Source organism: Ranitomeya imitator, chromosome 8 (genome assembly GCF_032444005.1).
Source record: "Ranitomeya imitator isolate aRanImi1 chromosome 8, aRanImi1.pri, whole genome shotgun sequence".
Lineage (NCBI taxonomy): Eukaryota > Metazoa > Chordata > Amphibia > Anura > Dendrobatidae > Ranitomeya > Ranitomeya imitator.
The window spans coordinates 168604176-168630927 of record NC_091289.1 but is presented as its reverse complement, the minus strand read 5'-3'; the positions used below and the strand labels follow the sequence as shown (position 1 = coordinate 168630927).

Here is a 26752-nt window from a genome sequence, read left to right as displayed (position 1 = left end):
TGATGTTGTTGTGACACGTGACCCCTGTGCCTTATCAGCGCTGGTTTCACTGTCCCTGCCTCCTGTCAAATTGAACATGAAAAGGAAGTGAGAGAGCAGCTGCATCCAGGACTTTCTCTTCATGTTTAATTTGTCCAAAGGTGGGGACAGTGGCACCGGGGTCAAATGTCACAACAATCTCATGATAGCCCCGGGAGGGCGAGTGCTGACACAACTGTAACGGAGCCAGCACGGGAGGTGGGTAAAGGTTTTTTTTACTTTATTGGGGCCAATATTTAGATTAAGATAGGGTTGCCCAAGCAGTGGACAACTTCTTTATGTAAGGACACAATGTAATGGTTGACAATTACTCTACAAATAATAAGCGAGGACACTGTGTCATAATGGACAGTGCTATACACAATAAGTAAGAGGACACTATTAATTGATGGTGCTATACATAATAAATGAGGACACTATGTAATAATGGATGGTGCTAATTAGAGTTGAGCGACCTTGACCTTTTTAGAGTCGAGCCGGGTTTTGCGAAACCCGACTATGTCCAAAGTCGGGTCGAGTGAAATCGGCCGATTATGACGTAAAGTCGGGATCGACCGAAACACGAAACCCAATGCAAGTCAATGGGGCAGCATAGTCGGCAGTGAGTGGGGGCCAGGAAAACACCTAGAGTACCCATTTTAATGTCAAAACCATCCATTCTTCTTAATGAAGCTTGTCAAGCGTAATTTACCTTATAATAATTGGAAGGCATTTGAAATTGGGGGTCATTTGGCTAAAGTTGTGGGGGGTAGGGCTGGTTCAAGTAATTAGTGGGCCCAGGAAATCTGGACCACGTCACGGCAGTGGAGCAGGGAGAGGTAAGTATTTCAACTTTGCAAGTGCTGTGAACCTGAGCAAGCAGGGGGGGCCCACTCGTTGGCATTGGCACTGGCACAGGGCCCCTCAAAGTACAGCGGTGTGTTTGCACGGCGGGGGCGCCTCCCACCGGCAGCAACACTTTTGCGTACTATGAGAGGCCCTGTGCCAGTGACGTCGCCAACTAGTATTCCTCCCCCCACCTGATGAAGGAACCTGCACTTTCATCTGCACCTTCCTCTTTGTCCCCATGTAAGGTGGTATGGTATGCGGGAAGAGCAACCTGACTTTCAGCAGGGTCACAATGTTGTTGTGTAGCGTGCACGGGGAATGTTGCGTTATGGGTCAATGTACCAGCAGACTCATCTATCACTGGCTGGGCAATGGGCACGATGAAGTGGAAACACAGATATAGGCCCAAAGAAGAAAGTGGGCTAAATGCAGTTCAAAATTGGTAACACAGGAATAACCAGGGGGCATTGCAGTGGAGGACAACTGGAATGAGAGGCTGACACAGAGAGTAGGGCCAAATCAGTAAGTAGTCGAAATGCAGTTCAAAATTGGCAACCGTAGTAAACAGGCGGCACAGCTTTGTTCAGTGGAGGAGAACAGCAAGGAGTGGCAGACACCGATAGAAGGCCCCAACCCAACTAGTAGGCCAAATGCAGTCTAACATTAACAACTACTTAATGAGAGGCTGAAAATGGAATTTCAGGACAGGAAACCAGGAGAACAGCAAGGAGTGGCAGACACCGATAGTAGGCCCCAAACCAACTAGTACGCCAAATGCAGTTGTTCCATTTAACCACAATTTAATGAGAGCCTGAAGATAGAAGCTCAGGAAAGGCAACCTGGGGAACACCTTGGAGTGTAACACACCATCTCTCTCCACCCCATACCCATTTTGTAGGCCTAATGCTGTGTACTTTTCTACAACTACTAAACGAGAGTCGGAAGACCGAAGCAATGGCAAGGAAACCTGGGGAACACCTTGGAGTGTAACACACCATCTCTCTCCACCCCATACCCAATTTGTAGGCCTAATGCAGCCTACTTTCCGACACCTACTAAACGAGAGCATGAAGATCGAAGTTCAGGAAAGGCAACCTGGGGAACACCTTGGAGTGTAACACACCATCTCTCTCCACCCCATACCCATTTTTTAGGCCTAATGCAGTGTACTTTTCTACAACTACTAAACGAGAGTCGGAAGACCGAAGCAATGGCAAGGAAACCTGGGGAACACCTTGTAGTGTAACACACCATCTCTCTCCACCCCATTCCCCATTTTTTAGGCCTAATGCAGCCTACTTTCCGACACCTACTAAACGAGAGCATGAAGATCGAAGCTCAGGAAAGGCAACCTGGGGAACACCTTGGAGTGTAACACACCATCTCTCTCCACCCCATACCCATTTTGTAGGCCTAATGCTGTGTACTTTTCTACAACTACTAAACGAGAGTCGGAAGACCGAAGCAATGGCAAGGAAACCTGGGGAACACCTTGGAGTGTAACACACCATCTCTCTCCACCCCATACCCAATTTGTAGGCCTAATGCAGCCTACTTTCCGACACCTACTAAACGAGAGCATGAAGATCGAAGCTCAGGAAAGGCAACCTGGGGAACACCTTGGAGTGTAACACACCATCTCTCTCCACCCCATACCCAATTTGTAGGCCTAATGCAGCCTACTTTCCGACACCTACTAAACGAGAGCATGAAGATCGAAGCTCAGGAAAGGCAACCTGGGGAACACCTTGGAGTGTAACACACCATCTCTCTCCACCCCATACCCATTTTTTAGGCCTAATGCAGTGTACTTTTCTACAACTACTAAACGAGAGTCGGAAGACCGAAGCAATGGCAAGGAAACCTGGGGAACACCTTGGAGTGTAACACACCATCTCTCTCCACCCCATTCCCCATTTTTTAGGCCTAATGCAGCCTACTTTCCGACACCTACTAAACGAGAGCATGAAGATCGAAGCTCAGGAAAGGCAACCTGGGGAACACCTTGGAGTGTAACACACCATCTCTCTCCACCCCATACCCATTTTGTAGGCCTAATGCAGCGTACTTTTCTACAACTACTAAACGAGAGCATGAAGATCGAAGCTCAGGAAAGGCAACCTGGTGAAAACCTTGGAGTGTAACACAACCTGTCTCTACACCCCATACCAAATTTGTAGGCCTAATGCAGCGTAGTTTCCACCAACTACTAAACGAGAGCCGGAAGATCGAAGCTCATGAAAGGCAACCCGGGGAACACCTTGGAGTGTAACACAACCTCTCTCTACACCACGAAAGGGCTGATTCTTAGGAAGGAAGGCTGTTGTAAATAAGCATTGCGCGTCCGAGGGTGATTATATTCTTATTCGGTATCTACTCACCCTCGGACGCGCCATGCTTCTTGATTTGTAATTAATGTTTATTTGCAATGTGCTTTTGACTTACTCAATTATTTTTTTAATTATTGATTTTATTAAATTAATAGTTTAACATCTTATTGGAAATAATTTAAAGGAGACGCGACAGGACAACACTCGGTGGATGCCATATCTGTGTTAACAACTCCAAAAAACTTTCAGTTAACTTCTTGCAGGAGAAAGAAATTGTAGCTGTTGGACCTTTGTAGTACAGTTCCAGATATTTGTTGTGTGTTTGTTTTGATTGTTAAAATGTCTGCATTTGAGATCTCAACACGATCTTATTTTTTATAATCAAATTAATTTTTTAAATATTTTATTAGGTTGGTTCAAGGGGTACACGGGCCGCAGTAGACAGGTCAGTGGAGGCCTAGTGGAAGGAGGGACCGCAGATGCGCCACTGTTTCACCCATACACAATTAGTAGGCCTAATGCAGCGTAGTTTCCAACAGCTACTAAACGAGAGCCGGAAGATCGAAGCTCAGGAAAGGCAACCTGGGGAACACCTTGGAGTGTAACACAACCTCTCTCTACACCACGGAAGGGCTGATTCTTAGGAAGGAAGGCTGTTTTAAATAAGCATTGCGCGTCCGAGGGTGATTATATTCTTATTCGGTATCTACTCACCCTCGGACGCGCCATGCTTCTTGATTTGTAATTAATGTTTATTTGCAATGTGCTTTTGACTTACTCAATTAATTTTTTAATTATTGATTTTATTAAATTAATAGTTTAACATCTTATTGGAAATAATTTAAAGGAGACGCGACAGGACAACACTCGGTGGATGCCATATCTGTGTTAACAACTCCAAAAAACTTTCAGTTAACTTCTTGCAGGAGAAAGAAATTGTAGCTGTTGGACCTTTGTAGTACAGTTCCAGATATTTGTTGTGTGTTTGTTTTGATTGTTAAAATGTCTGCATTTGAGATCTCAACACGATCTTATTTTTTATAATCAAATTAATTTTTTAAATATTTTATTAGGTTGGTTCAAGGGGTACACGGGCCGCAGTAGACAGGTCAGTGGAGGCCTAGTGGAAGGAGGGACCGCAGATGCGCCACTGTTTCACCCATACACAATTAGTAGGCCTAATGCAGCGTAGTTTCCAACAGCTACTAAACGAGAGCCGGAAGATCGAAGCTCAGGAAAGGCAACCTGGGGAACACCTTGGAGTGTAACACAACCTCTCTCTACACCACGGAAGGGCTGATTCTTAGGAAGGAAGGCTGTTTTAAATAAGCATTGCGCGTCCGAGGGTGATTATATTCTTATTCGGTATCTACTCACCCTCGGACGCGCCATGCTTCTTGATTTGTAATTAATGTTTATTTGCAATGTGCTTTTGACTTACTCAATTAATTTTTTAATTATTGATTTTATTAAATTAATAGTTTAACATCTTATTGGAAATAATTTAAAGGAGACGCGACAGGACAACACTCGGTGGATGCCATATCTGTGTTAACAACTCCAAAAAACTTTCAGTTAACTTCTTGCAGGAGAAAGAAATTGTAGCTGTTGGACCTTTGTAGTACAGTTCCAGATATTTGTTGTGTGTTTGTTTTGATTGTTAAAATGTCTGCATTTGAGATCTCAACACGATCTTATTTTTTATAATCAAATTAATTTTTTTTATATTTAATGATGTTGGTTCAAGGGGTACACGGGCAGCAATAGACAGGTCAGTGGAGGCCTAGTGGAAGGAGTGACGGCAGACAGGCATCAAAGGCCTAACATTGGGCTGGCTGTAGGCAAGTTAAAATTGGTTCCAGGGGAACACGGCCATCAGTGGCCTGGTCAGTGTAGTTGTAGTTGAAAGAACGGGACGCAGACAGGCTTCGAAGGCCTAACATAATAACATAGGGCTGGCTGTAGGCAAGTTAAAATTGGTTCCAGGGGAACACGGCCATCAGTGGCCTGGTCAGTGTAGTTGTAGTTGAAAGAACGGGACGCAGACAGGCTTCGAAGGCCTAACATAACAAACTTGGGCTGGCTGTAGGCACTTTTAAATTTGTTCCAGGGGTACATGGGCAGCAGTGTATGGTCAGTGGAAGTCTAGTGGAAGGAGTGACCGCAGACAGGCTTCCAAGGCCTAACATAACAAACTTGGGCTGGCTGTAGGCACTTTTAAATTGGTTCCAGGGGTACACGGCCAGCAGTGGCCTGGTCAGTGGAAGTCTAGTGGAAGGAGTGACCGCAGACAGGCTTCCAAGGCCTAACATAACAAACTTGGGCTGGCTGTAGGCACTTTTAAATTGGTTCCAGGGGTACACGGGCAGCAGTGGTCTGGTCTGTGGAAGTCTAGTGGAAGGAGTGACCGCAGACAGGCTTCGAAGGCCTAACATAACAAACTTGGGCTGGCTGTAGGCACTTTTAAATTGGTTCCAGGGGTACACGGGCAGCAGTGGTCTGGTCAGTGGAAGTCTAGTGGAAGGAGTGACCGCAGACAGGCTTCCAAGGCCTAACATAACAAACTTGGGCTGGCTGTAGGCACTTTTAAATTGGTTCCAGGGGTACACGGGCAGCAGTGGTCTGGTCAGTGGAAGTCTAGTGGAAGGAGTGACCGCAGACAGGCTTCCAAGGCCTAACATAACAAACTTGGGCTGGCTGTAGGCACTTTTAAATTGGTTCCAGGGGTACACGGGCAGCAGTGGTCTGGTCTGTGGAAGTCTAGTGGAAGGAGTGACCGCAGACAGGCTTCGAAGGCCTAACATAACAAACTTGGGCTGGCTGTAGGCACTTTTAAATTGGTTCCAGGGGTACATGGGCAGCAGTGTATGGTCAGTGGAAGTCTAGTGGAAGGAGTGACCGCAGACAGGCTTCCAAGGCCTAACATAACAAACTTGGGCTGGCTGTAGGCACTTTTAAATTGGTTCCAGGGGTACACGGCCAGCAGTGGCCTGGTCAGTGGAAGTCTAGTGGAAGGAGTGACCGCAGACAGGCTTCCAAGGCCTAACATAACAAACTTGGGCTGGCTGTAGGCACTTTTAAATTGGTTCCAGGGGTACACGGGCAGCAGTGGTCTGGTCTGTGGAAGTCTAGTGGAAGGAGTGACCGCAGACAGGCTTCGAAGGCCTAACATAACAAACTTGGGCTGGCTGTAGGCACTTTTAAATTGGTTCCAGGGGTACACGGGCAGCAGTGGTCTGGTCAGTGGAAGTCTAGTGGAAGGAGTGACCGCAGACAGGCTTCCAAGGCCTAACATAACAAACTTGGGCTGGCTGTAGGCACTTTTAAATTGGTTCCAGGGGTACACGGGCAGCAGTGGTCTGGTCTGTGGAAGTCTAGTGGAAGGAGTGACCGCAGACAGGCTTCCAAGGCCTAACATAACAAACTTGGGCTGGCTGTAGGCACTTTTAAATTGGTTCCAGGGGTACACGGGCAGCAGTGGTCTGGTCTGTGGAAGTCTAGTGGAAGGAGTGACCGCAGACAGGCTTCGAAGGCCTAACATAACAAACTTGGGCTGGCTGTAGGCACTTTTAAATTGGTTCCAGGGGTACACGGGCAGCAGTGGTCTGGTCAGTGGAAGTCTAGTGGAAGGAGTGACCGCAGACCGGCTTCCAAGGCCTAACATAACAAACTTGGGCTGGCTGTAGGCACTTTTAAATTGGTTCCAGGGGTACATGGGCAGCAGTGGTCTGGTCAGTGGAAGTCTAGTGGAAGGAGTGACCGCAGACAGGCTTCCAAGGCCTAACATAACAAACTTGGGCTGGCTGTAGGCACTTTTAAATTGGTTCCAGGGGTACACGGGCAGCAGTGGTCTGGTCTGTGGAAGTCTAGTGGAAGGAGTGACCGCAGACAGGCTTCGAAGGCCTAACATAACAAACTTGGGCTGGCTGTAGGCACTTTTAAATTGGTTCCAGGGGTACATGGGCAGCAGTGTATGGTCAGTGGAAGTCTAGTGGAAGAAGTGACCGCAGACAGGCTTCCAAGGCCTAACATAACAAACTTGGGCTGGCTGTAGGCACTTTTAAATTGGTTCCAGGGGTACACGGCCAGCAGTGGCCTGGTCAGTGGAAGTCTAGTGGAAGGAGTGACCGCAGACAGGCTTCCAAGGCCTAACATAACAAACTTGGGCTGGCTGTAGGCACTTTTAAATTGGTTCCAGGGGTACACGGGCAGCAGTGGTCTGGTCTGTGGAAGTCTAGTGGAAGGAGTGACCGCAGACAGGCTTCGAAGGCCTAACATAACAAACTTGGGCTGGCTGTAGGCACTTTTAAATTGGTTCCAGGGGTACACGGGCAGCAGTGGTCTGGTCAGTGGAAGTCTAATGGAAGGAGTGACCGCAGACAGGCTTCCAAGGCCTAACATAACAAACTTGGGCTGGCTGTAGGCACTTTTAAATTGGTTCCAGGGGTACACGGGCAGCAGTGGTCTGGTCAGTGGAAGTCTAGTGGAAGGAGTGACCGCAGACAGGCTTCCAAGGCCTAACATAACAAACTTGGGCTGGCTGTAGGCACTTTTAAATTGGTTCCAGGGGTACACGGGCAGCAGTGGTCTGGTCTGTGGAAGTCTAGTGGAAGGAGTGACCGCAGACAGGCTTCGAAGGCCTAACATAACAAACTTGGGCTGGCTGTAGGCACTTTTAAATTGGTTCCAGGGGTACACGGGCAGCAGTGGTCTGGTCAGTGGAAGTCTAGTGGAAGGAGTGACCGCAGACAGGCTTCCAAGGCCTAACATAACAAACTTGGGCTGGCTGTAGGCACTTTTAAATTGGTTCCAGGGGTACACGGGCAGCAGTGGTCTGGTCTGTGGAAGTCTAGTGGAAGGAGTGACCGCAGACAGGCTTCGAAGGCCTAACATAACAAACTTGGGCTGGCTGTAGGCACTTTTAAATTGGTTCCAGGGGTACACGGGCAGCAGTGGTCTGGTCAGTGGAAGTCTAGTGGAAGGAGTGACCGCAGACAGGCTTCCAAGGCCTAACATAACAAACTTGGGCTGGCTGTAGGCACTTTTAAATTGGTTCCAGGGGTACATGGGCAGCAGTGGTCTGGTCAGTGGAAGTCTAGTGGAAGGAGTGACCGCAGACAGGCTTCCAAGGCCTAACATAACAAACTTGGGCTGGCTGTAGGCACTTTTAAATTGGTTCCAGGGGTACACGGGCAGCAGTGGTCTGGTCTGTGGAAGTCTAGTGGAAGGAGTGACCGCAGACAGGCTTCGAAGGCCTAACATAACAAACTTGGGCTGGCTGTAGGCACTTTTAAATTGGTTCCAGGGGTACACGGGCAGCAGTGGTCTGGTCAGTGGAAGTCTAGTGGAAGGAGTGACGGCAGACAGTCTTCGAAGGCCTAACATAACAAAATTGGGCTGACTGTAGGCACTTTTAAATTGGTTCCAGGGTAACACGGCCAGCAGTGGCCTGGTCAGTGTAGTAGTTGTAGAAAGAAGGGACCGCAGACAGGCTTCGAAGGCCTAACATAACAAAAATGTCAAAACAATGGTATTGTCAGTGCCAGGCATTGAAGGATGTCAGCGCCTAGACTACACATTGGTGAAGCTGTGAGAGATAATTTTGCTAGTGGTAGAGCACTGTTTGAGCTGGGGGGGGAACTGTCTTGTGGCCGGCGGTACAGGCACAGGGCCCCTCATATTACAACGGTGTGTCTGACGTTGGGTGCGCACCACCACCGCCAGAGACACTTTATTGTACTATGAGGGACCCAGTGGCAGTGCCGTCGACCAAAAGCGGCCACACCCACCTCTTCAGACAAACAGCACTCTCAAGGGTCCAAGCGCAAAGTGGCGATAGCACGGCCCCGTGTGGGGAGTTTGGCCATTTCGTGAGGTGGAAACATGTCGTATGCTGGACAATCAGGTGAAGAAAATTACGAGATTGGAAAAGTCATTCAGAATAGTCCACAGGCAAGACCTTTTCATAGGAAAGCTAGGTGTCAGCCGGGCAGGGTGGGGCAAAAGATTTTGAAATCCAGTTGTGGTTCATTTTAATGAAGGTTAGATCATCTACATTTTGGGTAGCCAGACGAGTCCTTTTTTCTGTTAGTATTGAACCTGCAGCACTGAATACTCTTTCTGATAGGACACTAGCTGCCGGGCAAGCAAGCTCCTGCAATGCATATTCTGCCAATTCTGGCCAGGTGTCTAATTTGGATGCCCAGTAATCAAATGGGAATGACGGTTGAGGGAGAACGTCGATAAGGGATGAAAAATAGTTTGTAACCATACTGGACAAATGTTGTCTCCTGTCACTTTGAATTGATGCTGCAGTACCTGTCCTGTCTGCGGTCATAGAAAAATCACTCCACAACCTGGTCAGAAAACCCCTCTGGCCAACGCCACTTCTGATTTCTGCCCCTCTAACACCTCTGGTCTGCTGGCCCCTGGAGCTCGTGTGAGAACGATCACGGGCGCTGTGTGCAGGGAATGCCAGAAGCAAACGGTCAACAAGAGTTGATTGTTTTGTTGCTAATATTAGTTCCAAGTTCTCATGTGGCATAATATTTTGCAATTTGCCTTTATAGCGAGGATCAAGGAGGCAGGCCAACCAGTAATCGTCATCATTCATCATTTTTGTAATGCGTGTGTCCCTTTTGAGGATACGCAAGGCATAATCCGCCATGTGGGCCAAAGTTCCCGTTGTCAAATCTGCGGTTGTGCTTGGTTGAGGGGCAGTTGCAGGCAAATCTACGTCACTTGTGTCCCTCAAAAAACCAGAACCCGGCCTTGCCACGCCACCAATTTCCCGTGCCCCCGGGAAAGCTTCCTCATTAAAAATATACTCATCCCCATCATCCTCCTCATCCTCCACCTCCTCTTCGCCCGGTACCTCGTCATGTACACTGCCCTGACCAGACAATCGCTGACTGTCATCAAGGCTTTCCTCTTCCTCTGGTGCAGACGCCTGATCCTTTATGTGCGTCAAACTTTGCATCAGCAGACGCATTAGGGGGATGCTCATGCTTATTATGGCGTTGTCTGCACTAACCAGCCGTGTGCATTCCTCAAAACACTGAAGGACTTGACACATGTCTTGAATCTTCGACCACTGCACACCTGACAACTCCATGTCTGCCATCCTACTGCCTGCCCGTGTATGTGTATCCTCCCACAAAAACATAACAGCCCGCCTCTGTTCGCACAGTCTCTGAAGCATGTGCAGTGTTGAGTTCCACCTTGTTGCAACGTCTATGATTAGGCGATGCTGGGGAAGGTTCAAAGAACGCTGATAGGTCTGCATACGGCTGGAGTGTACAGGCGAACGGCGGATATGTGCGCAAAGTCCACGCACTTTGAGGAGCAGGTCGGATAACCCCGGATAACTTTTCTGGAAGCACTGCACCACCAGGTTTAAGGTGTGAGCCAGGCAAGGAATGTGTTTCAGTTGGGAAAGGGAGATGGCAGCCATGAAATTCCTTCCGTTATCACTCACTACCTTGCCTGCCTCAAGATCTACAGTGCCCAGCCACGACTGCGTTTCTTGCTGCAAGAACTCGGACAGAACTTCCGCGGTGTGTCTATTGTCGCCCAAACACTTCATAGCCAATACAGCCTGCTGACGTATGCCAGTAGCTGCCCCATAATGGGAGACCTGGTGTGCAACAGTGGCGGTGCGGATGGAGTGTTTGTGCGACTGCGGTCTGTGGACGAGCTCTTGCTTCTGCAGGAGGACGAGGAGGAGGAGGAGGAGGAGGGGGTGCGAACGGCTACAGACAACTGTTTACTAGACCGTGGGCTAGGCAGAACTGTCCCAAACTTGCTGTCCCCTGTGGACCCTGAATCCACCACATTTACCCAGTGTGCCGTGATGGACACGTAACGTCCCTGGCCATGCCTACTGGTCCATGCATCTGTTGTCAGGTGCACCTTTGTGCTCACAGATTGCCTGAGTGCATGGACGATGCGCTCTTTAACATGCTGGTGGAGGGCTGGGATGGCTTTTCTGGAAAAAAAGTGTCGACTGGGTAGCTCGTAGCGTGGTACAGCGTAGTCCATCAGGTCTTTGAAAGCTTCGCTTTCAACTAACCGGTAGGGCATCATCTCTAACGAGATTAGTCTAGCTATGTGGGCGTTCAAACCCTGTGTACGCGGATGCGAGGCTAAGTATTTCCTTTTTCTAACCATAGTCTCATGTAGGGTGAGCTGGACTGGAGAGCTGGAGATCGTGGAACTAGCGGGGGTGCCGGTGGACATGGCAGACTGAGAGACGGTGGGAGATGGTATTGTTGCCGCCGGTGCCCTAGATGCAGTGTTTCCTACTACGAAACTGGTGATTCCCTGACCCTGACTGCTTTGGCCTGGCAAAGATACCTGCACAGATACAGCAGGTGGTGCGCTAAATGGTGGTCCTACACTGCCGGAAGGGATGTTGCGTTGATGACTAGCTTCATTGGCCGAGGGTGCAACAACCTTAAGGGACGTTTGGTAGTTAGTCCAAGCTTTCAAATGCATGGTGGTTAAATGTCTATGCATGCAACTAGTATTGAGACTTTTCAGATTCTGACCTCTGCTTAAGGAAGTAGAACATTTTTGACAGATGACTTTGCGCTGATCAATTGGATGTTGTTTAAAAAAATGCCAGACTGCACTCTTTCTAGCATCGGATACCTTTTCAGGCATTGCAGACTGAGCTTTAACCGGATGGCCACGCTGTCCTCCACCAGGTTTTGGCTTTGCCACGCGTTTTGGGCAAGATACGGGCCCGGCAGATGGAACCTGTGGCGATGTTGATGCCTGCTGCGGCCCCTCCTCCTCCTCTGCTTCAGAACTGCTGCCGCCTGCACCCTGTTCCCCCAATGGCTGCCAATCGGGGTCAAGAACTGGGTCATCTAATAACTCTTCTTGTACCTCCTGCGCAACTTCGTCTGTGTCACCGTGTCGTTCGGTGGTATAGCGTTCGTGATGGGGCAACATAGTCTCATCAGGGTCTGATTCTTGATCAGCACCCTGCGAGGGCAATGTTGTGGTCTGAGTCAAAGGACCAGCATAGTAGTCTGGCTGTGGCTGTGCGTCAGTGCACTCCATGTCAGATTCAATTTGTAATGGGCATGGACTGTTAACTGCTTCACTTTCTAAGCCAGGGACGGTATGTGTAAAGAGCTCCATGGAGTAACCCGTTGTGTCGCCTGCTGCATTCTTCTCTGTTGTTGTTTTTGCTGAAGAGGACAAGGAAGTGACTTGTCCCTGACCGTGAACATCCACTAACGACGCGCTGCTTTTACTTTTACCAGTTTCACGAGAGGAGGCAAAAGAGCTAGAGGCTGAGTCAGCAAGATAAGCCAAAACTTGCTCTTGCTGCTCCGACTTTAAAAGCGGTTTTCCTAATCCCAGAAAAGGGAGCGTTCGAGGCCTTGTGTAGCCGGACGACGAACCTGGCTCCACAGCTCCAGACTTAGGTGCAATATTTTTTTTCCCACGACCACCTGATGCTCCACCACTACCACTACCCTCATTACCAGCTGACAATGAACGCCCCCGGCCACGACCTCTTCCACTAGACTTCCTCATTGTTTTAAAAACGTAACCAAACTAACGTTATTTGTTGCAGTCACACAACTTACACGGTGAGCTATAACTTCAGTATGATTTAGCTACCCCTTTACAGGTTGGTGAGACCACAGCGAAAATCAGGCCCAATGTTACACACTCTTTTGTTGGTGGCTGCAAATTAGAGAGATGCCCCACACGCAGGACTGTCACTGAAGCACAAATGTTAATATTAATGTCACACTATTACTATTATTTTTTTTTTATTTTTATTTTTTTCAGGAACACTTTAGAAACCCCCCCAAAAAAAAAAAATAGATTTTTGCAGGGAGAATTTAGAAAACAAATGTAACAAACTATATGCTTTCTATGGGCCACTGAGTGAGAGATGACGCACACAGGAATCAGGAGTGGCACACAAGCCCAGAGGCCAATATTTTTCTACCAATGATTGATGGAGTTATTTTCTCTGGTAGATTTTGGAACCCAAATCAAGGAAAAAAAATATAGGCTTTCTATGGACCACAATTGGAGAGAGAGAGAGAGAGAGAGAGATGGCACACCCAGGAGTCAAGACTGGCACACAAGCAGAAAGGCCAATATTAATCTCCCATTTTTTGGGTTTTTTTTTTTTTTTTTTTTTTTCAGGGAGACTTTAGAAAAAAAAATAATAAAAAAAATATGATTTTATCAGGAAGAATTTAGAAACCAAATAAAATAAAATTATTTTTTCAGGGAGAATTTATAAAACAAATAAAAACAAAAATAGGCGTTCTATGGCCCACTGACTGAGAGATGACGCACACAGGAGTCAGGAGTGGCACACAAGCCCAGAGGCCAATATTTTTCTACCAATGATTGATGTAGTTATTTTCTCTGGTAGATTTTGGAACCCAAATCAAGGAAAAAAAATATAGGCTTTCTATGGACCACAATTGGAGAGAGAGAGAGAGAGAGAGAGATGGCACACCCAGGAGTCAAGACTGGCACACAAGCAGAAAGGCCAATATTAATCTCCCACTGTTTTTTTTGGTTGTTTTTTTTTTTTTTTTTTCAGGGAGACTTTAGAAAAAAAAATAATAAAAAAAATATGATTTTATCAGGAAGAATTTAGAAACCAAATAAAATAAAATGATTTTTTCAGGGAGAATTTATAAAACAAATAAAACCAAAAATAGGCGTTCTATGGCCCACTGACTGAGAGATGACGCACCCAGGAGTCAAGACTGGCACACAAGCAGAAAGGCCAATATTAATCTCCCACTGTTTTTTTTTTTTTTTTTTTTTTTCAGGGAGACTTTAGAAAAAAAAATAATAACAAAAATATGATTTTATCAGGAAGAATTTAGAAACCAAATAAAATAAAATGATTTTTTCAGGGAGAATTTAGAAAACAAATAAAACCAAAAATAGGCGTTCTATGGCCCACTGACTGAGAGAGAGAGAGAGATGGAACGCTTAGTACTGGCACACAAGCCCAAAGGGCAATATTAATCTCCCTTTTTTTTTCAGGGAGAATTTCTAAAACCCAAAAAAAAAAAAAAATAGGCTTTCTATGGCCCACTATTTGTGAGAGAGATGGGACGCTCAGGACTGGCACAGATGGCACGCTCAGGACTGGCACAGAAGCCCAGAGGCCAATATTAATCTCCCTTTTTTTCTGGGAGAATTTATAAAACCAAAAAAATATTTAAATAGGCTTTCTATGGCCCACTATTTGTGAGAGAGATGGCACGCTCAGGACTGGCACAGATGGCACGCTCACAACTGGCACACAAGCCCAGAGGCCAATATTAATCTCCCTTTTTTCAGGGAAAATTTATAAAACCAAAAAAAAAATTAAATAGGCTTTCTATGGCCCACTATTTGTGAGAGAGATGGCACGCTCAGGACTGGCACAGATGGCACGCTCACAACTGGCACACAAGCCCAGAGGCCAATATTAATCTCCCTTTTTTCAGGGAAAATTTATAAAACAAAAAAAAAAATTAAATAGGCTTTCTATGGCCCACTATTTGTGAGAGAGATGGCACGCTCAGGACTGGCACAGATGGCACGCTCACAACTGGCACACAACCCCAGAGGCCAATATTAATCTCCCTTTTTTCAGGGAGAATTTATAAAACCAAAAAAAAAAATTAAATAGGCTTTCTATGGCCCACTATTTGTGAGAGAGATGGCACGCTCAGGGCTGGCACAGATGGCACGCTCACAACTGGCACACAAGCCCAGAGGCCAATATTAATCTCCCTTTTTTCAGGGAAAATTTATAAAACCAAAAAAAAAATTAAATAGGCTTTCTATGGCCCACTATTTGTGAGAGAGATGGCACGCTCAGGACTGGCACAGATGGCACGCTCACAACTGGCACACAAGCCCAGAGGCCAATATTAATCTCCCTTTTTTTCAGGGAGAATTTATAAAACCAAAAAAAAAATTAAATAGGCTTTCTATGGCCCACTATTTGTGAGAGAGATGGCACGCTCAGGGCTGGCACAGATGGCACGCTCAGGACTGGCACACAAGCCCAGAGGCCAATATTAATCTCCCTTTTTTTCAGGGAGAATTTATAAAACCCCAAAAAAAATAAAATAGGCTTTCTATGGCCCACTATTTGTGAGAGAGATGGCACACTCAGGACTGGCACACAAGCCCAAAGGCCAATATTAATCTCCCACTGTATTTTTATCAGGGAGAATTTATACACCCCACAAAAAAAAATACAGAAAAATGAAAAGGCTTTCTATGGCCCACTATGTGAGAGAGATGGCACACACAGGGATGGCACTCTAGCAGAAATGCCAAATTGCCAATCTTAATCTCCCACCAAAAAAAAAAAAAAAAAAAAAACAGGGAATGTCCTACAATTACTATCTCCCTGCCTGCAGTAATCTCAGCCAGGTATGGCAGGCAGCTACTATCTCCCTGCCTGCAGTAATCTCAGCCAGGTATGGCAGGCAGCAATAAGGAGTGGACTGATGCACAAATGAAATAAAAAGTGTGGACAAACAAAAAAGATAGCTGTGCAGAAAGGAAGGAACAAGAGGATTTGTGCTTTGAAAAAAGCAGTTGGTTTGCACAGCGGCGTACACACAGCAATGCAGCTATCAGGGAGCCTTCTAGGGCAGCCCAATGAGCTACAGCGCTGAGGGGAAAAAAAAAAAAAAAAACTTCCACTGTCCCTGCACACTGAGGGTGGTGTTGGACAGTGCAAATCGCTGCAGCACAAGCGGTTTTGTGGTTAATGGACCCTGCCTAACGCTATCCCTGCTTCTGACAAAGCGGCAGCAACCTCTCCCTAAGCTCAGATCAGCAGCAGTAAGATGGCGGTCGGCGGGAACGCCTCTTTATAGCCCCTGTGACGTCGCAGACAGCAAGCCAATCACTGCAATGCCCTTCTCTAAGATGGTGGGGACCAGGACCTATGTCATCACGGTGCCCACACTCTGCGTTTACCTTCATTGGCTGAGAAATGGCGCTTTTCGCGTCATTGAAACGCGACTTTGGCGCGAAAGTCGCGTACCGCATGGCCGACCCCGCACAGGGGTCGGATCGGGTTTCATGAAACCCCGACTTAGCCAAAAGTCGGCGACTTTTGAAAATGTTCGACCCGTTTCGCTCAACCCTAGTGCTAATCATAATCAATAAGGACACTATTTAATAATGGATGATGCTATACATAATAAGGGAGGACACTATGTAATAATGGACGGTGCTACACATAATCTGTAAGGACACTGTTAAATAATGGACGGTGCTACACATAATCAGTAAGGACACTGTTAAATAATGGATGGTGCTATACATAATAAGTGAGAACACTATGTGAAAATGCAATTTTTGAAATACACTTTATGTATTAGTCCTGAGATACTGCAGGTCAGCTACTATTGAATTGAACAGTCACTACACGGTGAATAAACCTCTACAGTTTATAGCTCTATTCACTGTTTACCTCCAGCCATTGCCATAACTGGAAACAGCTGCTTAATGGGGGAGCTAGGTATTGGATCCCCACCAGTCTGACTATAATGAACTATCATCATGATGGGTCATTAATATTATAACTGTAAAACAACTTTCATTTATAGACAGGACCAGTTTTACGTCGTCCTTTCTTTTTTTTTAAGGTCTTGTGAGGACAAGTCCTTCCAGCAGTAAACAAAATTTTATTTTGACCCTTTAATTACCACCAGGGAATGCATAGTTGACTTCCTTACTCAAGATTGTCCTGAAATGTAGCCTTTTCACTAGCCTAAACTGCAACAAATATTGAGATTATTAAAACAATCTAAAAATGTAGCGCAAGGTGATCTTACTTTGTTGGCCATGGCCCCACAGTCCTGTTTAAAGGATCTTTCTTCTTCCAAATATGATTGTGATCCTAACACTAAATTTTCCAGTTTTCTCTATAAATAGTTCAGTGCATTCTAGGACCGTGAGACTGCACCATGTAGCTCCATATTATCATATATATTTGGTATTTTTTAATATAAGCGATTTCTATTCAGTGCCTTCATTATTAAGCAGTACTATATTCTTCCACATCTCAGTTGAAGCTTTCAATTTAGTATCCCTATGTCGATCAGACAAGAACCAGCTACTAAGGCCACATTTCTGAGAAGTCAATTAACCTAGCAGTGTAAATCGCAGTTATGTGGCAAATATAATGTGTACAGCAAATCATTTTGGTTTTGTACATTGTGACACAATGCTCTGTGCAGTGCATGCCAATCAGAACATCTAACATAACTATGGTGCTGAAAAATGCCTCCTTCTGTGTGATGTACGTGCAGAAGAATAAAAACAATTATTATTTCTGACAATTCTGTATTGTGACAATTACTATCTTGACATTACTACTTTGCAGGCACTATTTTCACAGTACAAATACTATGGATTTCAGTGACTCAGTGGTTAGCACTGTTACTTTGCAGCGCTGGGGTCTGGGGTTCAAATCCCACCAAAGACAACATCTGCAAGGGGTTTGCAACTTCTCTCCATGTTTGCGTAAGCTTCTTCTAGGTTCTGTGGTTTCTTACCACACTCTAAAGACATACTAATAGGGAATGTAGATTGTGAGTTCCAATGGAGCAGTGATTATACAAGTGTCTATAAAGTGCTGGGGAATTATGTGCTATATATAAGCGAGTAAAAAAAAATAAATGTGTCTAACATTACCTTTTCACAAATTTCTTGTTTACACACCAATTTATCATTATACAAATTCAATACACCAGGGGTGTCAAACTGCATTCCTCGAGGGCCGCAAACCATGCGTGTTTTCAAGATTTCCTTAGCATTGCACAAGGTGCTGGAATCATTATGTGTGTAGGTGATTTAATTATCACCTGTGCAGTACAAGGAAATCCTGAAAACATGACCTGGTTGCAGCCTTCGAGGAATGCAGTTTGACACCCCTGCAATACACAACCACTGGATAGACGCATATAGACTAGAGATGAGTGGATCAACCTGCGGAGGATCGAGTCGAATTTCCTGAAAATCTCAGATTCAAGTAAATTCTAACATTTTGAGATTTGATTTGTGGTTCACGAAAAAAACTTGCCCAACACCATTTCCCACACTGGTGAAGTATCAGAGAGCGGGTTAATGTTATTCTGCTTTGCCACGCGGTCCTCTCATAATGCCCTCGAACACTAGGGGGGGTGGCTCAACATTAGTTAGGGCCCATATTATCTAAGACCATTTACAGCATAGGATTAGTTTGGCCGGGATGGCATTAGGGTAGAGTACCCACGTGAAAAAATTGCAGTGAGGCATGATGGAGGCCAATGGCGTAATGTTGGGTGGGGTCTTAGAGGCGAATGCATAAGGGGAAAAATTCAGAGTGGTTCCAAACTTCAAAAGAATAAAAAGGAAAGGTGGCAGGAGCCTGCACTTGGCCTACAGTCTATAAGACCCCCCTCACGATAGTCTCACTGCATTCCATAACCTGTGTCGGAAAACTCTGTGTACAGGAGATAAAAGGACTTGGTCGCTTTGATTAAGTGAGTATATACTTACATTTTTTTGTGGGGTTACATGCTAAAGTGCCATTTTTACTTTTGTATGGGGCATTCAGGAAGAGTCATTACTTTTTAAGGAGCACTAAGAGGGAGTTAGTACTTTCTAAAGGGGCCACTCATGGGGATTATTTGCTTTTAGAAGGCCAGTAGAGGACACACCATTGATAGAACCAATGTCTCCTCACAGGTGGGGCAAGAGGTAAGGGGGCCCGTTTTCAACAGTCATATGTAAAGGAAATATAAATCAGAGGATACCGAAACCAAAATCATATAAACCTCCCCTAAAAAGTATTGAAAACAGGCAAACTACAACCAACTAAAGTGCCAAACAAAAAACAAAAAGGTGCTCAAAAAACAAAAACCCCAAAACCTAATGGGGATATCTAGTCCACCCTATTGAAGGCACCTATATCGCCCCTACCTGGCTGCGGAGGTAGACACCCTAGGGGGGAACGTATTGGCGCCCCCGCTCACCGATGGCTGACCCTTGAGGCCCTGATAAACCCTGCAGCCACTAATGAGAGCCTCTACCCATACGCTAGAGGGTCCCCTGTAACTAGACAATAACAACCTATACTAGGGAAGACCTAGATCCCCAAATAAATTTTAAAAGCATTGAATGAACACATGGCGGCACATAACTTTTAGATAATAGGTGAGAAACCACTTTTGCGGTGGAAGATGTCACTTAGATGTATATACTCTCCCTGTTTACACCACAAATAGCCAATACTTGGCCACTAGTATCTATCACGTGCATCTAGAGAACATCAACTTCACTTGATACAACACATATGCCAATAGTTCAAAGCCACATAGATTTCTGGATACAAGCATATAGTGTGGAAGGTTTCAGTACTCATCCTTAATGCATTCACAGTGGTTCCCCATCCGCCATAATAAACTAGCGCCGTTTTCAACTCTGAAATGAGTGGAATTGTGCATTATAATGATCTGTTGGACAGCAAAGGACCCATATATTGTTCTTACATGGGTGACTTCTTCCGTCTGGGTCCACTCCTGTAGGATGCATTATTTTTTAAGGGGCACTCAGGGCATTATTACTGGGTTAGCAAGCCCAATACTTGACATGCATTGGGCACTGGGAACCCATGATACACCACTGACTGAGGTTTTCAAATATATCTAGCCATTATTAAATCTGCTGACCTGCAAAAAGTATCTAGCCAGCCGTTTGTGAAGGAGAAGCATCCTAAGTAGGCAATAAGAATCAGATTACATTGGCTGCCTTATCCTACAAATGATTGCTTTATACTGCAGTGATAATATGACTGCAAATAACGTGAAATCTTGATCTAACACAGCAGTATTTAGGTTTCATCCCTTTTGGACCAGGTCCAAAAACTTTCAATCTACACCTATAATAAAATGCATCATCTCCTGTAGTTCTGTTTTCCTGGTAAAGAGGTGAACAAATGAAGGTTTAGCATCCCCAGCCTGAAATGTCTCTTTTCTCTTGTTTGATCCTAACTAATATCTGTAGGGTATGACCACTGTTAAGTCTGCAATTATTACTGTCCCCCTCGCTGTTATTCATTATAGATAAGGACTCCACTGAACAAATAGATGTGTATCTTCAGAAGGCGTCAAGAAGAACAAAAGAAACAATTAATGCCTCAGTAAAACCTAACAATTTGATATCTCTGTTATATAAATCAGTGCACACAGCAAGGACAAAAATTACATTACTTTTCTGGAAATAGAACTACATCTTTTCAATAATTCCTCTCTTGTGGGCAACATACAGTACACGTTTCAGGCAATAGCTTTCAGAAGTTTTCTGGGTGTCTTTAAAGGGTTTCTTTGGGAATAAAAACAAAAATGAACTAAAGGAAATTACATTATAATTTGATTCTTAAATACTAGGAATGAGCGAACATGCTCAGTGATACTCGGATATCATTTGAGTATCTGGGTGCTCGGATGTGCTTGGCAATCGACGAGCATTGGCTGGTGCTCGAATTTGAAGATTGAATCCCTGCCCCATATTTTTGGTGCCTGTTACACATCCAGTATGTGTAGGGATTACCTGCCAGTCACTGTAATACCATAACCACCTTGTTAGTGGCATTACTGTGATTGGTTGGCTGCATTACCTCATCAGAGATTATAAAAGGACATGTGCCACCACGTTCAGCTCACTAACACCATTTCAAAGCACAGTGACGATTCTTATTGGAAAGAGAGAGTGCATGTCCAGGCCTGTTTGTGCACATTTTAACGAATCAGAGTCCTGTAGTGTTGATGCTGGTGCTGAATCTGAACCTTCATACTATCAGTACTTCTAAAGGCTCATCTTGTTCTTTTTCTGACTCTAAGTGATCCATTCTTCATTAGCCTAGGGACAACTACAGGAGCAGGGAGAGTGGCAGAATAAAGCGTCTAGGCAGGGCTTAAGGCTTTGCAGTCTGTTGCTAAGTATATATCTGCTGCATGTGACCACATAATTTTTTCGTGGGGGGGGGTGTGTGTGTGAAAAAAATGACTATATTGCCATTCATAGGGTATTACATGCTTTCTGTTAAATATGGTGACATGTAACACTGAAAAAAGCATTGAAATTTTTTTCTGGATTCAATTAGTCATCCATAGAGTATTATGTGCTTAGTGAGTGACAAGGTGACAAAGATGGTATCCTGTGAGACTCCCGAGAGAGCGACCAGAGGAATATCAAAGCCAGACAAAGCTGGCACAACAAGGGAGGTGGCAGGAGCCTGTGGTCCGGAACCGACCACTTTCCCAGAACAACCAAACCCAGACCGCCAAAAAAGTTTACAATTTTTTCCTGGATTCATTTAATCATCCATACAGTTTAACGAGGTTATTGTTATATTACGGTGGTATATAACACTAAAAAAAGTTCTAAAGTTTTTCCTGGATTTGATTAGTCATCTAGACAGTTTAATGTGCTTTGTGTAAAATTACAGTGGATCAATATTTGTAAAAACTACTTGGCCTGGTACAGTTTACAAAATATTTATGTTCTAAAAATTGTCTATTGTCATAGATACTGTAGAACTTGGTTTGTGTGAAATGTCTACTTTGAAATAAAGACAACAATTGGCCTGCTACAGGTGTACAAATCTGGTTGTTCAAAAATCGAATATTGTCATATATACTGTAGAACCTCCTTTGTGTGAAAATTCATTGGTTTGAAATGAAAACAAAATTGACCTGCTACAGGTGTACAAATTTGGTCCTTCGGGACCCGGCCCCAGCCGCAACTATTTCTAACGGTGTGGCGTCCCATTCTTGTACCAACACGCATCCAGAAATATCACCTGTGCCTTACCAACATGGTTACTGTGATTGTCCACTTAACAACTGACACATGACCAAGCGCTTGTGGCCAAGGATGCTATATTTCCTTGATGGCACTTTGGGTGAACATTGTGGAGGCATGGGCTGAGTTTCTGTCTGGCACGGCATATGTGAGTCCGATGTGAAGATTGCTGGCCTTACTGCTTTCTTCCATTTCCTACATCAATTCCTGCACCCCTTCATCCTCCACATCCGATTTGCTATCTCAGAGCACATTGTCCACAGCAGTTGGAAGCTCTGCAGCATTACCTCAGCAAAGCGACAACAGGCTCTGCTGAAGCTAATTTGTCTAGGAGACAAATAGCACAACACAGCAGAGTTATTGAAAGGAATAACCTGCCAGATAGATCTGTGGCTCTAACCGCTGAAAGTACAACCAGGCATGGTCGTGTGTGATAATGATCATAACCAAGTGGCAGCTGTGAAGCTTGGCAAGCTCACACCGGACCACGTGCCTAACTTGGTAGTTCAGCGGTTTTTGAAAATCTACCCAGGTTTGCCAGAGCTTCTGGTCAAAGTACACCGTGTCAGCACCAATTTCTGCAAGACAGCTACCACTGCGGCCACACTGGCAATGCTGCTGCAGATTATGCGAGTACCTACTGGTGAGCAACATGACCATGAGCTAGAACTTCACACTGCACATGCTGGCAAGGCTTTGTGAGCAGCAGAGGCCAGTTGTGAAATACCAGCTCCAACACACTTGTTGGTATTCTCATCAGCCTCAGCACATAACAACTGAAGAGTGGGCATGTCATCTGAGACTTTGAGGACTCCTCAAAGATGGTGAGTGGCAATGATGTCATCATCAGCACAACAATCCAGCTTATGTACCTACTTAAACAGTCGCTGCTGACAATTAAACATGCAGCTTTGCATGTGGACCAGGTGGAGATGAAGGCAGACATGAGACAGGGAAATACTACCCAGCCCAGCCCCATCTCATCTGCTCAGTGCAGATTGGATAACAATGAGGAGGTGGAGGCTGAGGAGAAGGAGGAAGAACAAGAGCTGGTTGGTAGCGCAACAGATGCTAGTAACCACACAAACTTCATCCCGTCTCTCCTACTTGGATGGCCTTTGGAGAATAATGAGGAAGAGAGGGAGGAGGAGATGGAGAGTCATCATCATGGTGAAGACAAGAAAGTGTTGGCTGTAGGGAGCTTAGCTCATATGACCTACTTTATGTACCACTGCCTTTCCTGTGACCCTCATGTTATATATATCTTGGCCAAAAAAGAGTACTGGTTGTTCAGTCTGGTAGATCTATGCTTCAAGGAGAACTTTGCATCTCTGAGGCAAAAAGGTCTTCTATAATGGTGCTCTACTGAAAGGCCATTGTGGAAAATAAGTTGAAAACATTTCCATCAGACAGCACTAGCGTCAGGGAGCAAACTACCTTGCCCAACCAAGGAGAAGAGGTGACGGAGACACACACCAGGTACAGCAGTGCAGAGGTAGGGATACACTGTCAAAGGCCTGGGCCAATTTCATGACACCATCCCAGCATCCAGTGCTCTTTGACCGGGTATTTTTAACAAGGAAGGGAAAGGTTTTAAAGATGGTCATTATAATTATGTTTCAGGTATTTAGGAATTTATGTATCATGATTAGGATTAGGGCAGAGATGTATGGAGGGACGTTTGTTGACAGCTTTGTATAGTGTGGATTGTTCTTTTCAAATGTAATCGATGTGTACTAGTCGGCAACCAAGGAATTGGAATAAAGGAAAGTCTTTACAGAACCAAGTTAATATGTGGATTAATATGTGGATTAAATACAAATGTAGCAAATGTAAAACAAGCCTGCAAGATTTAGTATGGTGTCATCATAGTGAGTATATGCAATTTACAGTGGCCACTCATGTACTTTATATTGGAACAGCCATGTTGCGCAAATTTCCTATAAACGTTTGGTCTAAGCTTGCATCTGTAGGAAAAAATAATTGGACATATACAAAAGTGTAAGAGGTGAAAAGGTGAAACAAAATTTAAATTGCACAAAATCTCTATCTTCAGTTGAGTAAAAAGACTTACAGGATCCAGGTGCCGAGGCTTTATCACATAACCACATAGAAAAGAAGATATGTCCTGGACCCGTCGAAGCACCTGGTGTGCGAAACGGCCATCGTCCAAGCTCCATCACCGCACCCTCCTGCTCACCTGATGTTCTAACGGATTTTTGTATCTGTTTATGTTTTCCATTAAAGTTCACGCTTTCCACTGCTGAATTGGGGTGAGTGCCGCATATCTTCTTTTCTATGTGCATATATGAACTACTGGCTTTCATTTAATATGCAGAGCACCACTACCCCATAGCATGCGTGACCCCTAGCACTCTGGATCCTATTTTTAGTCCTGATTCCTGACAATAGTATCACTCTAGTGCCGTCCTGTTCTACATTTTTATGCGGTTTATCTTTATCACATAACCACACGTGTACCATCAGTACATTGCAGTGTCCCACCAATCAGAAGAGACTCTTGGGATTGCTGCATGTAGTAGGAGGTTCGCAGTGTTCTGGTCTAGCAGCCATGAAGTACAAATGTGATTGCTAGATCAGGGTCCTGCTCTAAATCTTTTTGCACAACTCTATTTCTTACCTTTGCTTATATCTTCAAACTCAAGCCACAATTGCCTCTGTACTTGCCGGTTGGGATACCAGATAGAGCAGATTTCCTCAAATCCATACACTGCCTCCTGAATATAATGGTTTCCAAATTGTTCCAATAGTGGCATGAATTCTAGACGGGAAGTAGCTCCATCAAGGGCGTGAAGGGTATGAGTGAATGCTGATGGGAAAAGAGCATAATTTGAGACAAGTGAAATAAAACATCTTAAAAATGTATGAGTATTTAAAAGATAAATGAAAATATATCAGTACAAAAAAAAATCTGCATATAGCAGAACCTTTTTACCATATCATTAGAAATGCTTTACCTGTAGCCACTAACATTTTCTGGATTGTTGGGCATTTAACCTTGTTATAGAAATCCAATACCGTCGATAATAAACTGCTAAACTTAAGACTGCTGTAATCCCAGAGCAGCAGATTTATCTTAGTCAGACCTTTTAAATGTCCATTCAATATAAAGAAAATATGTCACCTGGGAGGTCTTAGATAGGTCATCTGATCTCCAACTAATTCAATCCAATTTAGAAGTCATTCATGGAAGAAGTCAGACTTCGAAACACGTTTATGTCAATAAACTTCGATCAAAGATAAGCGCACATCCAAATATTAAAGGTTTGCAATTACTGTTAAGGGCATTGCCTGTTTTCGCCAACACCTACTTGTCAGACAGATCCATTCTCAAAATTCATATCAAAAGACCTACTGTGTAGGCCAGTGTTTCTCAACTCCAGTCCTCAAGACCCCTCAACAGGTCATGTTTTCAGGATTTCCTTAGTATTGCATAGGTGATAATTCCATCACCTGCTCAAGCATTAATTCCATCGCCTATGCAATACTAAGGAAATCCTGAAAACATGACCTGTTGAGGGGTCTTGAGGACTGGAGTTGAGAAACACTGGTGTAGACTTTTACAGAACAGCCAGATGTTATCTGTAGAGAAGCCTTGCAGTAAGGGGTTCCATTCACAATAGATAGTTGTCAGTTGAATGATGGTAAGAACATGCGCCAAATATGGACTAAAAAACAGTAATAAAGGTAAATAAAAAATTGATGACGGCAGGGAAATAATATTAAAAAATGATCTTTATTATTAAATATAGCAACAGCAATAGAAGATAAAAGGATAAAATAACTATGTATATTTTATTTTTATTCGTCCCTGACGAAGGAACTTTTCTTGGGTCCGAAACGTGCGTCGGGGTACATATCACCACATATTGGCGGTCCTGGAAGCAATTTTCCCCAGCTTTATAAGTAAGTGACATCAGATAGACTGGATCATATGGTCAAATAGCACTTTTTCTTTTGGTGTGGTTGCAGCAAGGCTTGTACGTTTTAGCTGCCTGTTAGTTGATTTTTGCACAGTCTTTTGTCCCAAATACCTTTAGTAGGTACCTATACACAAGCTTTTATTGTTATGTGACACTTTTATATATTTATTATATGTGATTTATTAATATACGCACACATATATATATTTTATTTTTTTATCACTTCGGTCTCACATAATTTGCCTTTGGTATTTTTTGACATATGATCTCTCTCTTTTTTGTACTCATACTTTTATATATCCTTTTATTTGGTCCACTGGGGTATCCAGAGTATATATACACATTTTTTGACCTGCCACATGCCGATTGTATTGCATGAATTATACGGTGTGTGATATGTGCATATACATATGAATGTAAAAATATATACATATACATAGTTATTTTATCCTTTTATCTTCTATTGCTGTTGCTATATTTAATAATAAAGATAATTTTTTAATATTATTTCCCTGCCATCGTCAATTTTTTATTTACCTTTATTACTGTTTTTTAGTCCATATTTGGCGCATGTTCTTTCTGTTCTTGTAGTGGTTTCACTATATTGCCTTGACACAGGTGGTGACCGGTATTTTTATATTTTAATTTTAAGCTTATGGGTATTCTATTTTAATACTTCCTTTTCATAAATAATACCTAGTGTTTTATCCTGTGTCTATTTTATAGTTGAATGATGGTGCAGATGAT

The 26752-nt window shown here is 44.3% G+C and overlaps 1 protein-coding gene across 6 annotated transcripts in view; it reads right to left on the bottom strand.

Annotated features, from left to right (window-relative positions):
- Positions 1 to 26752, bottom strand: part of ASTN1 (astrotactin 1) — a 606833-nt gene that overhangs the window by 68499 nt on the left and 511582 nt on the right. For all 6 annotated transcript variants that reach the window (XM_069737796.1, XM_069737798.1, XM_069737799.1 and 3 more), the window contains one exon: positions 24703 to 24891. In XM_069737796.1, the coding sequence (XP_069593897.1) occupies positions 24703 to 24891 (189 nt within the window). The remainder of the gene's footprint in view (positions 1 to 24702; positions 24892 to 26752) is intronic.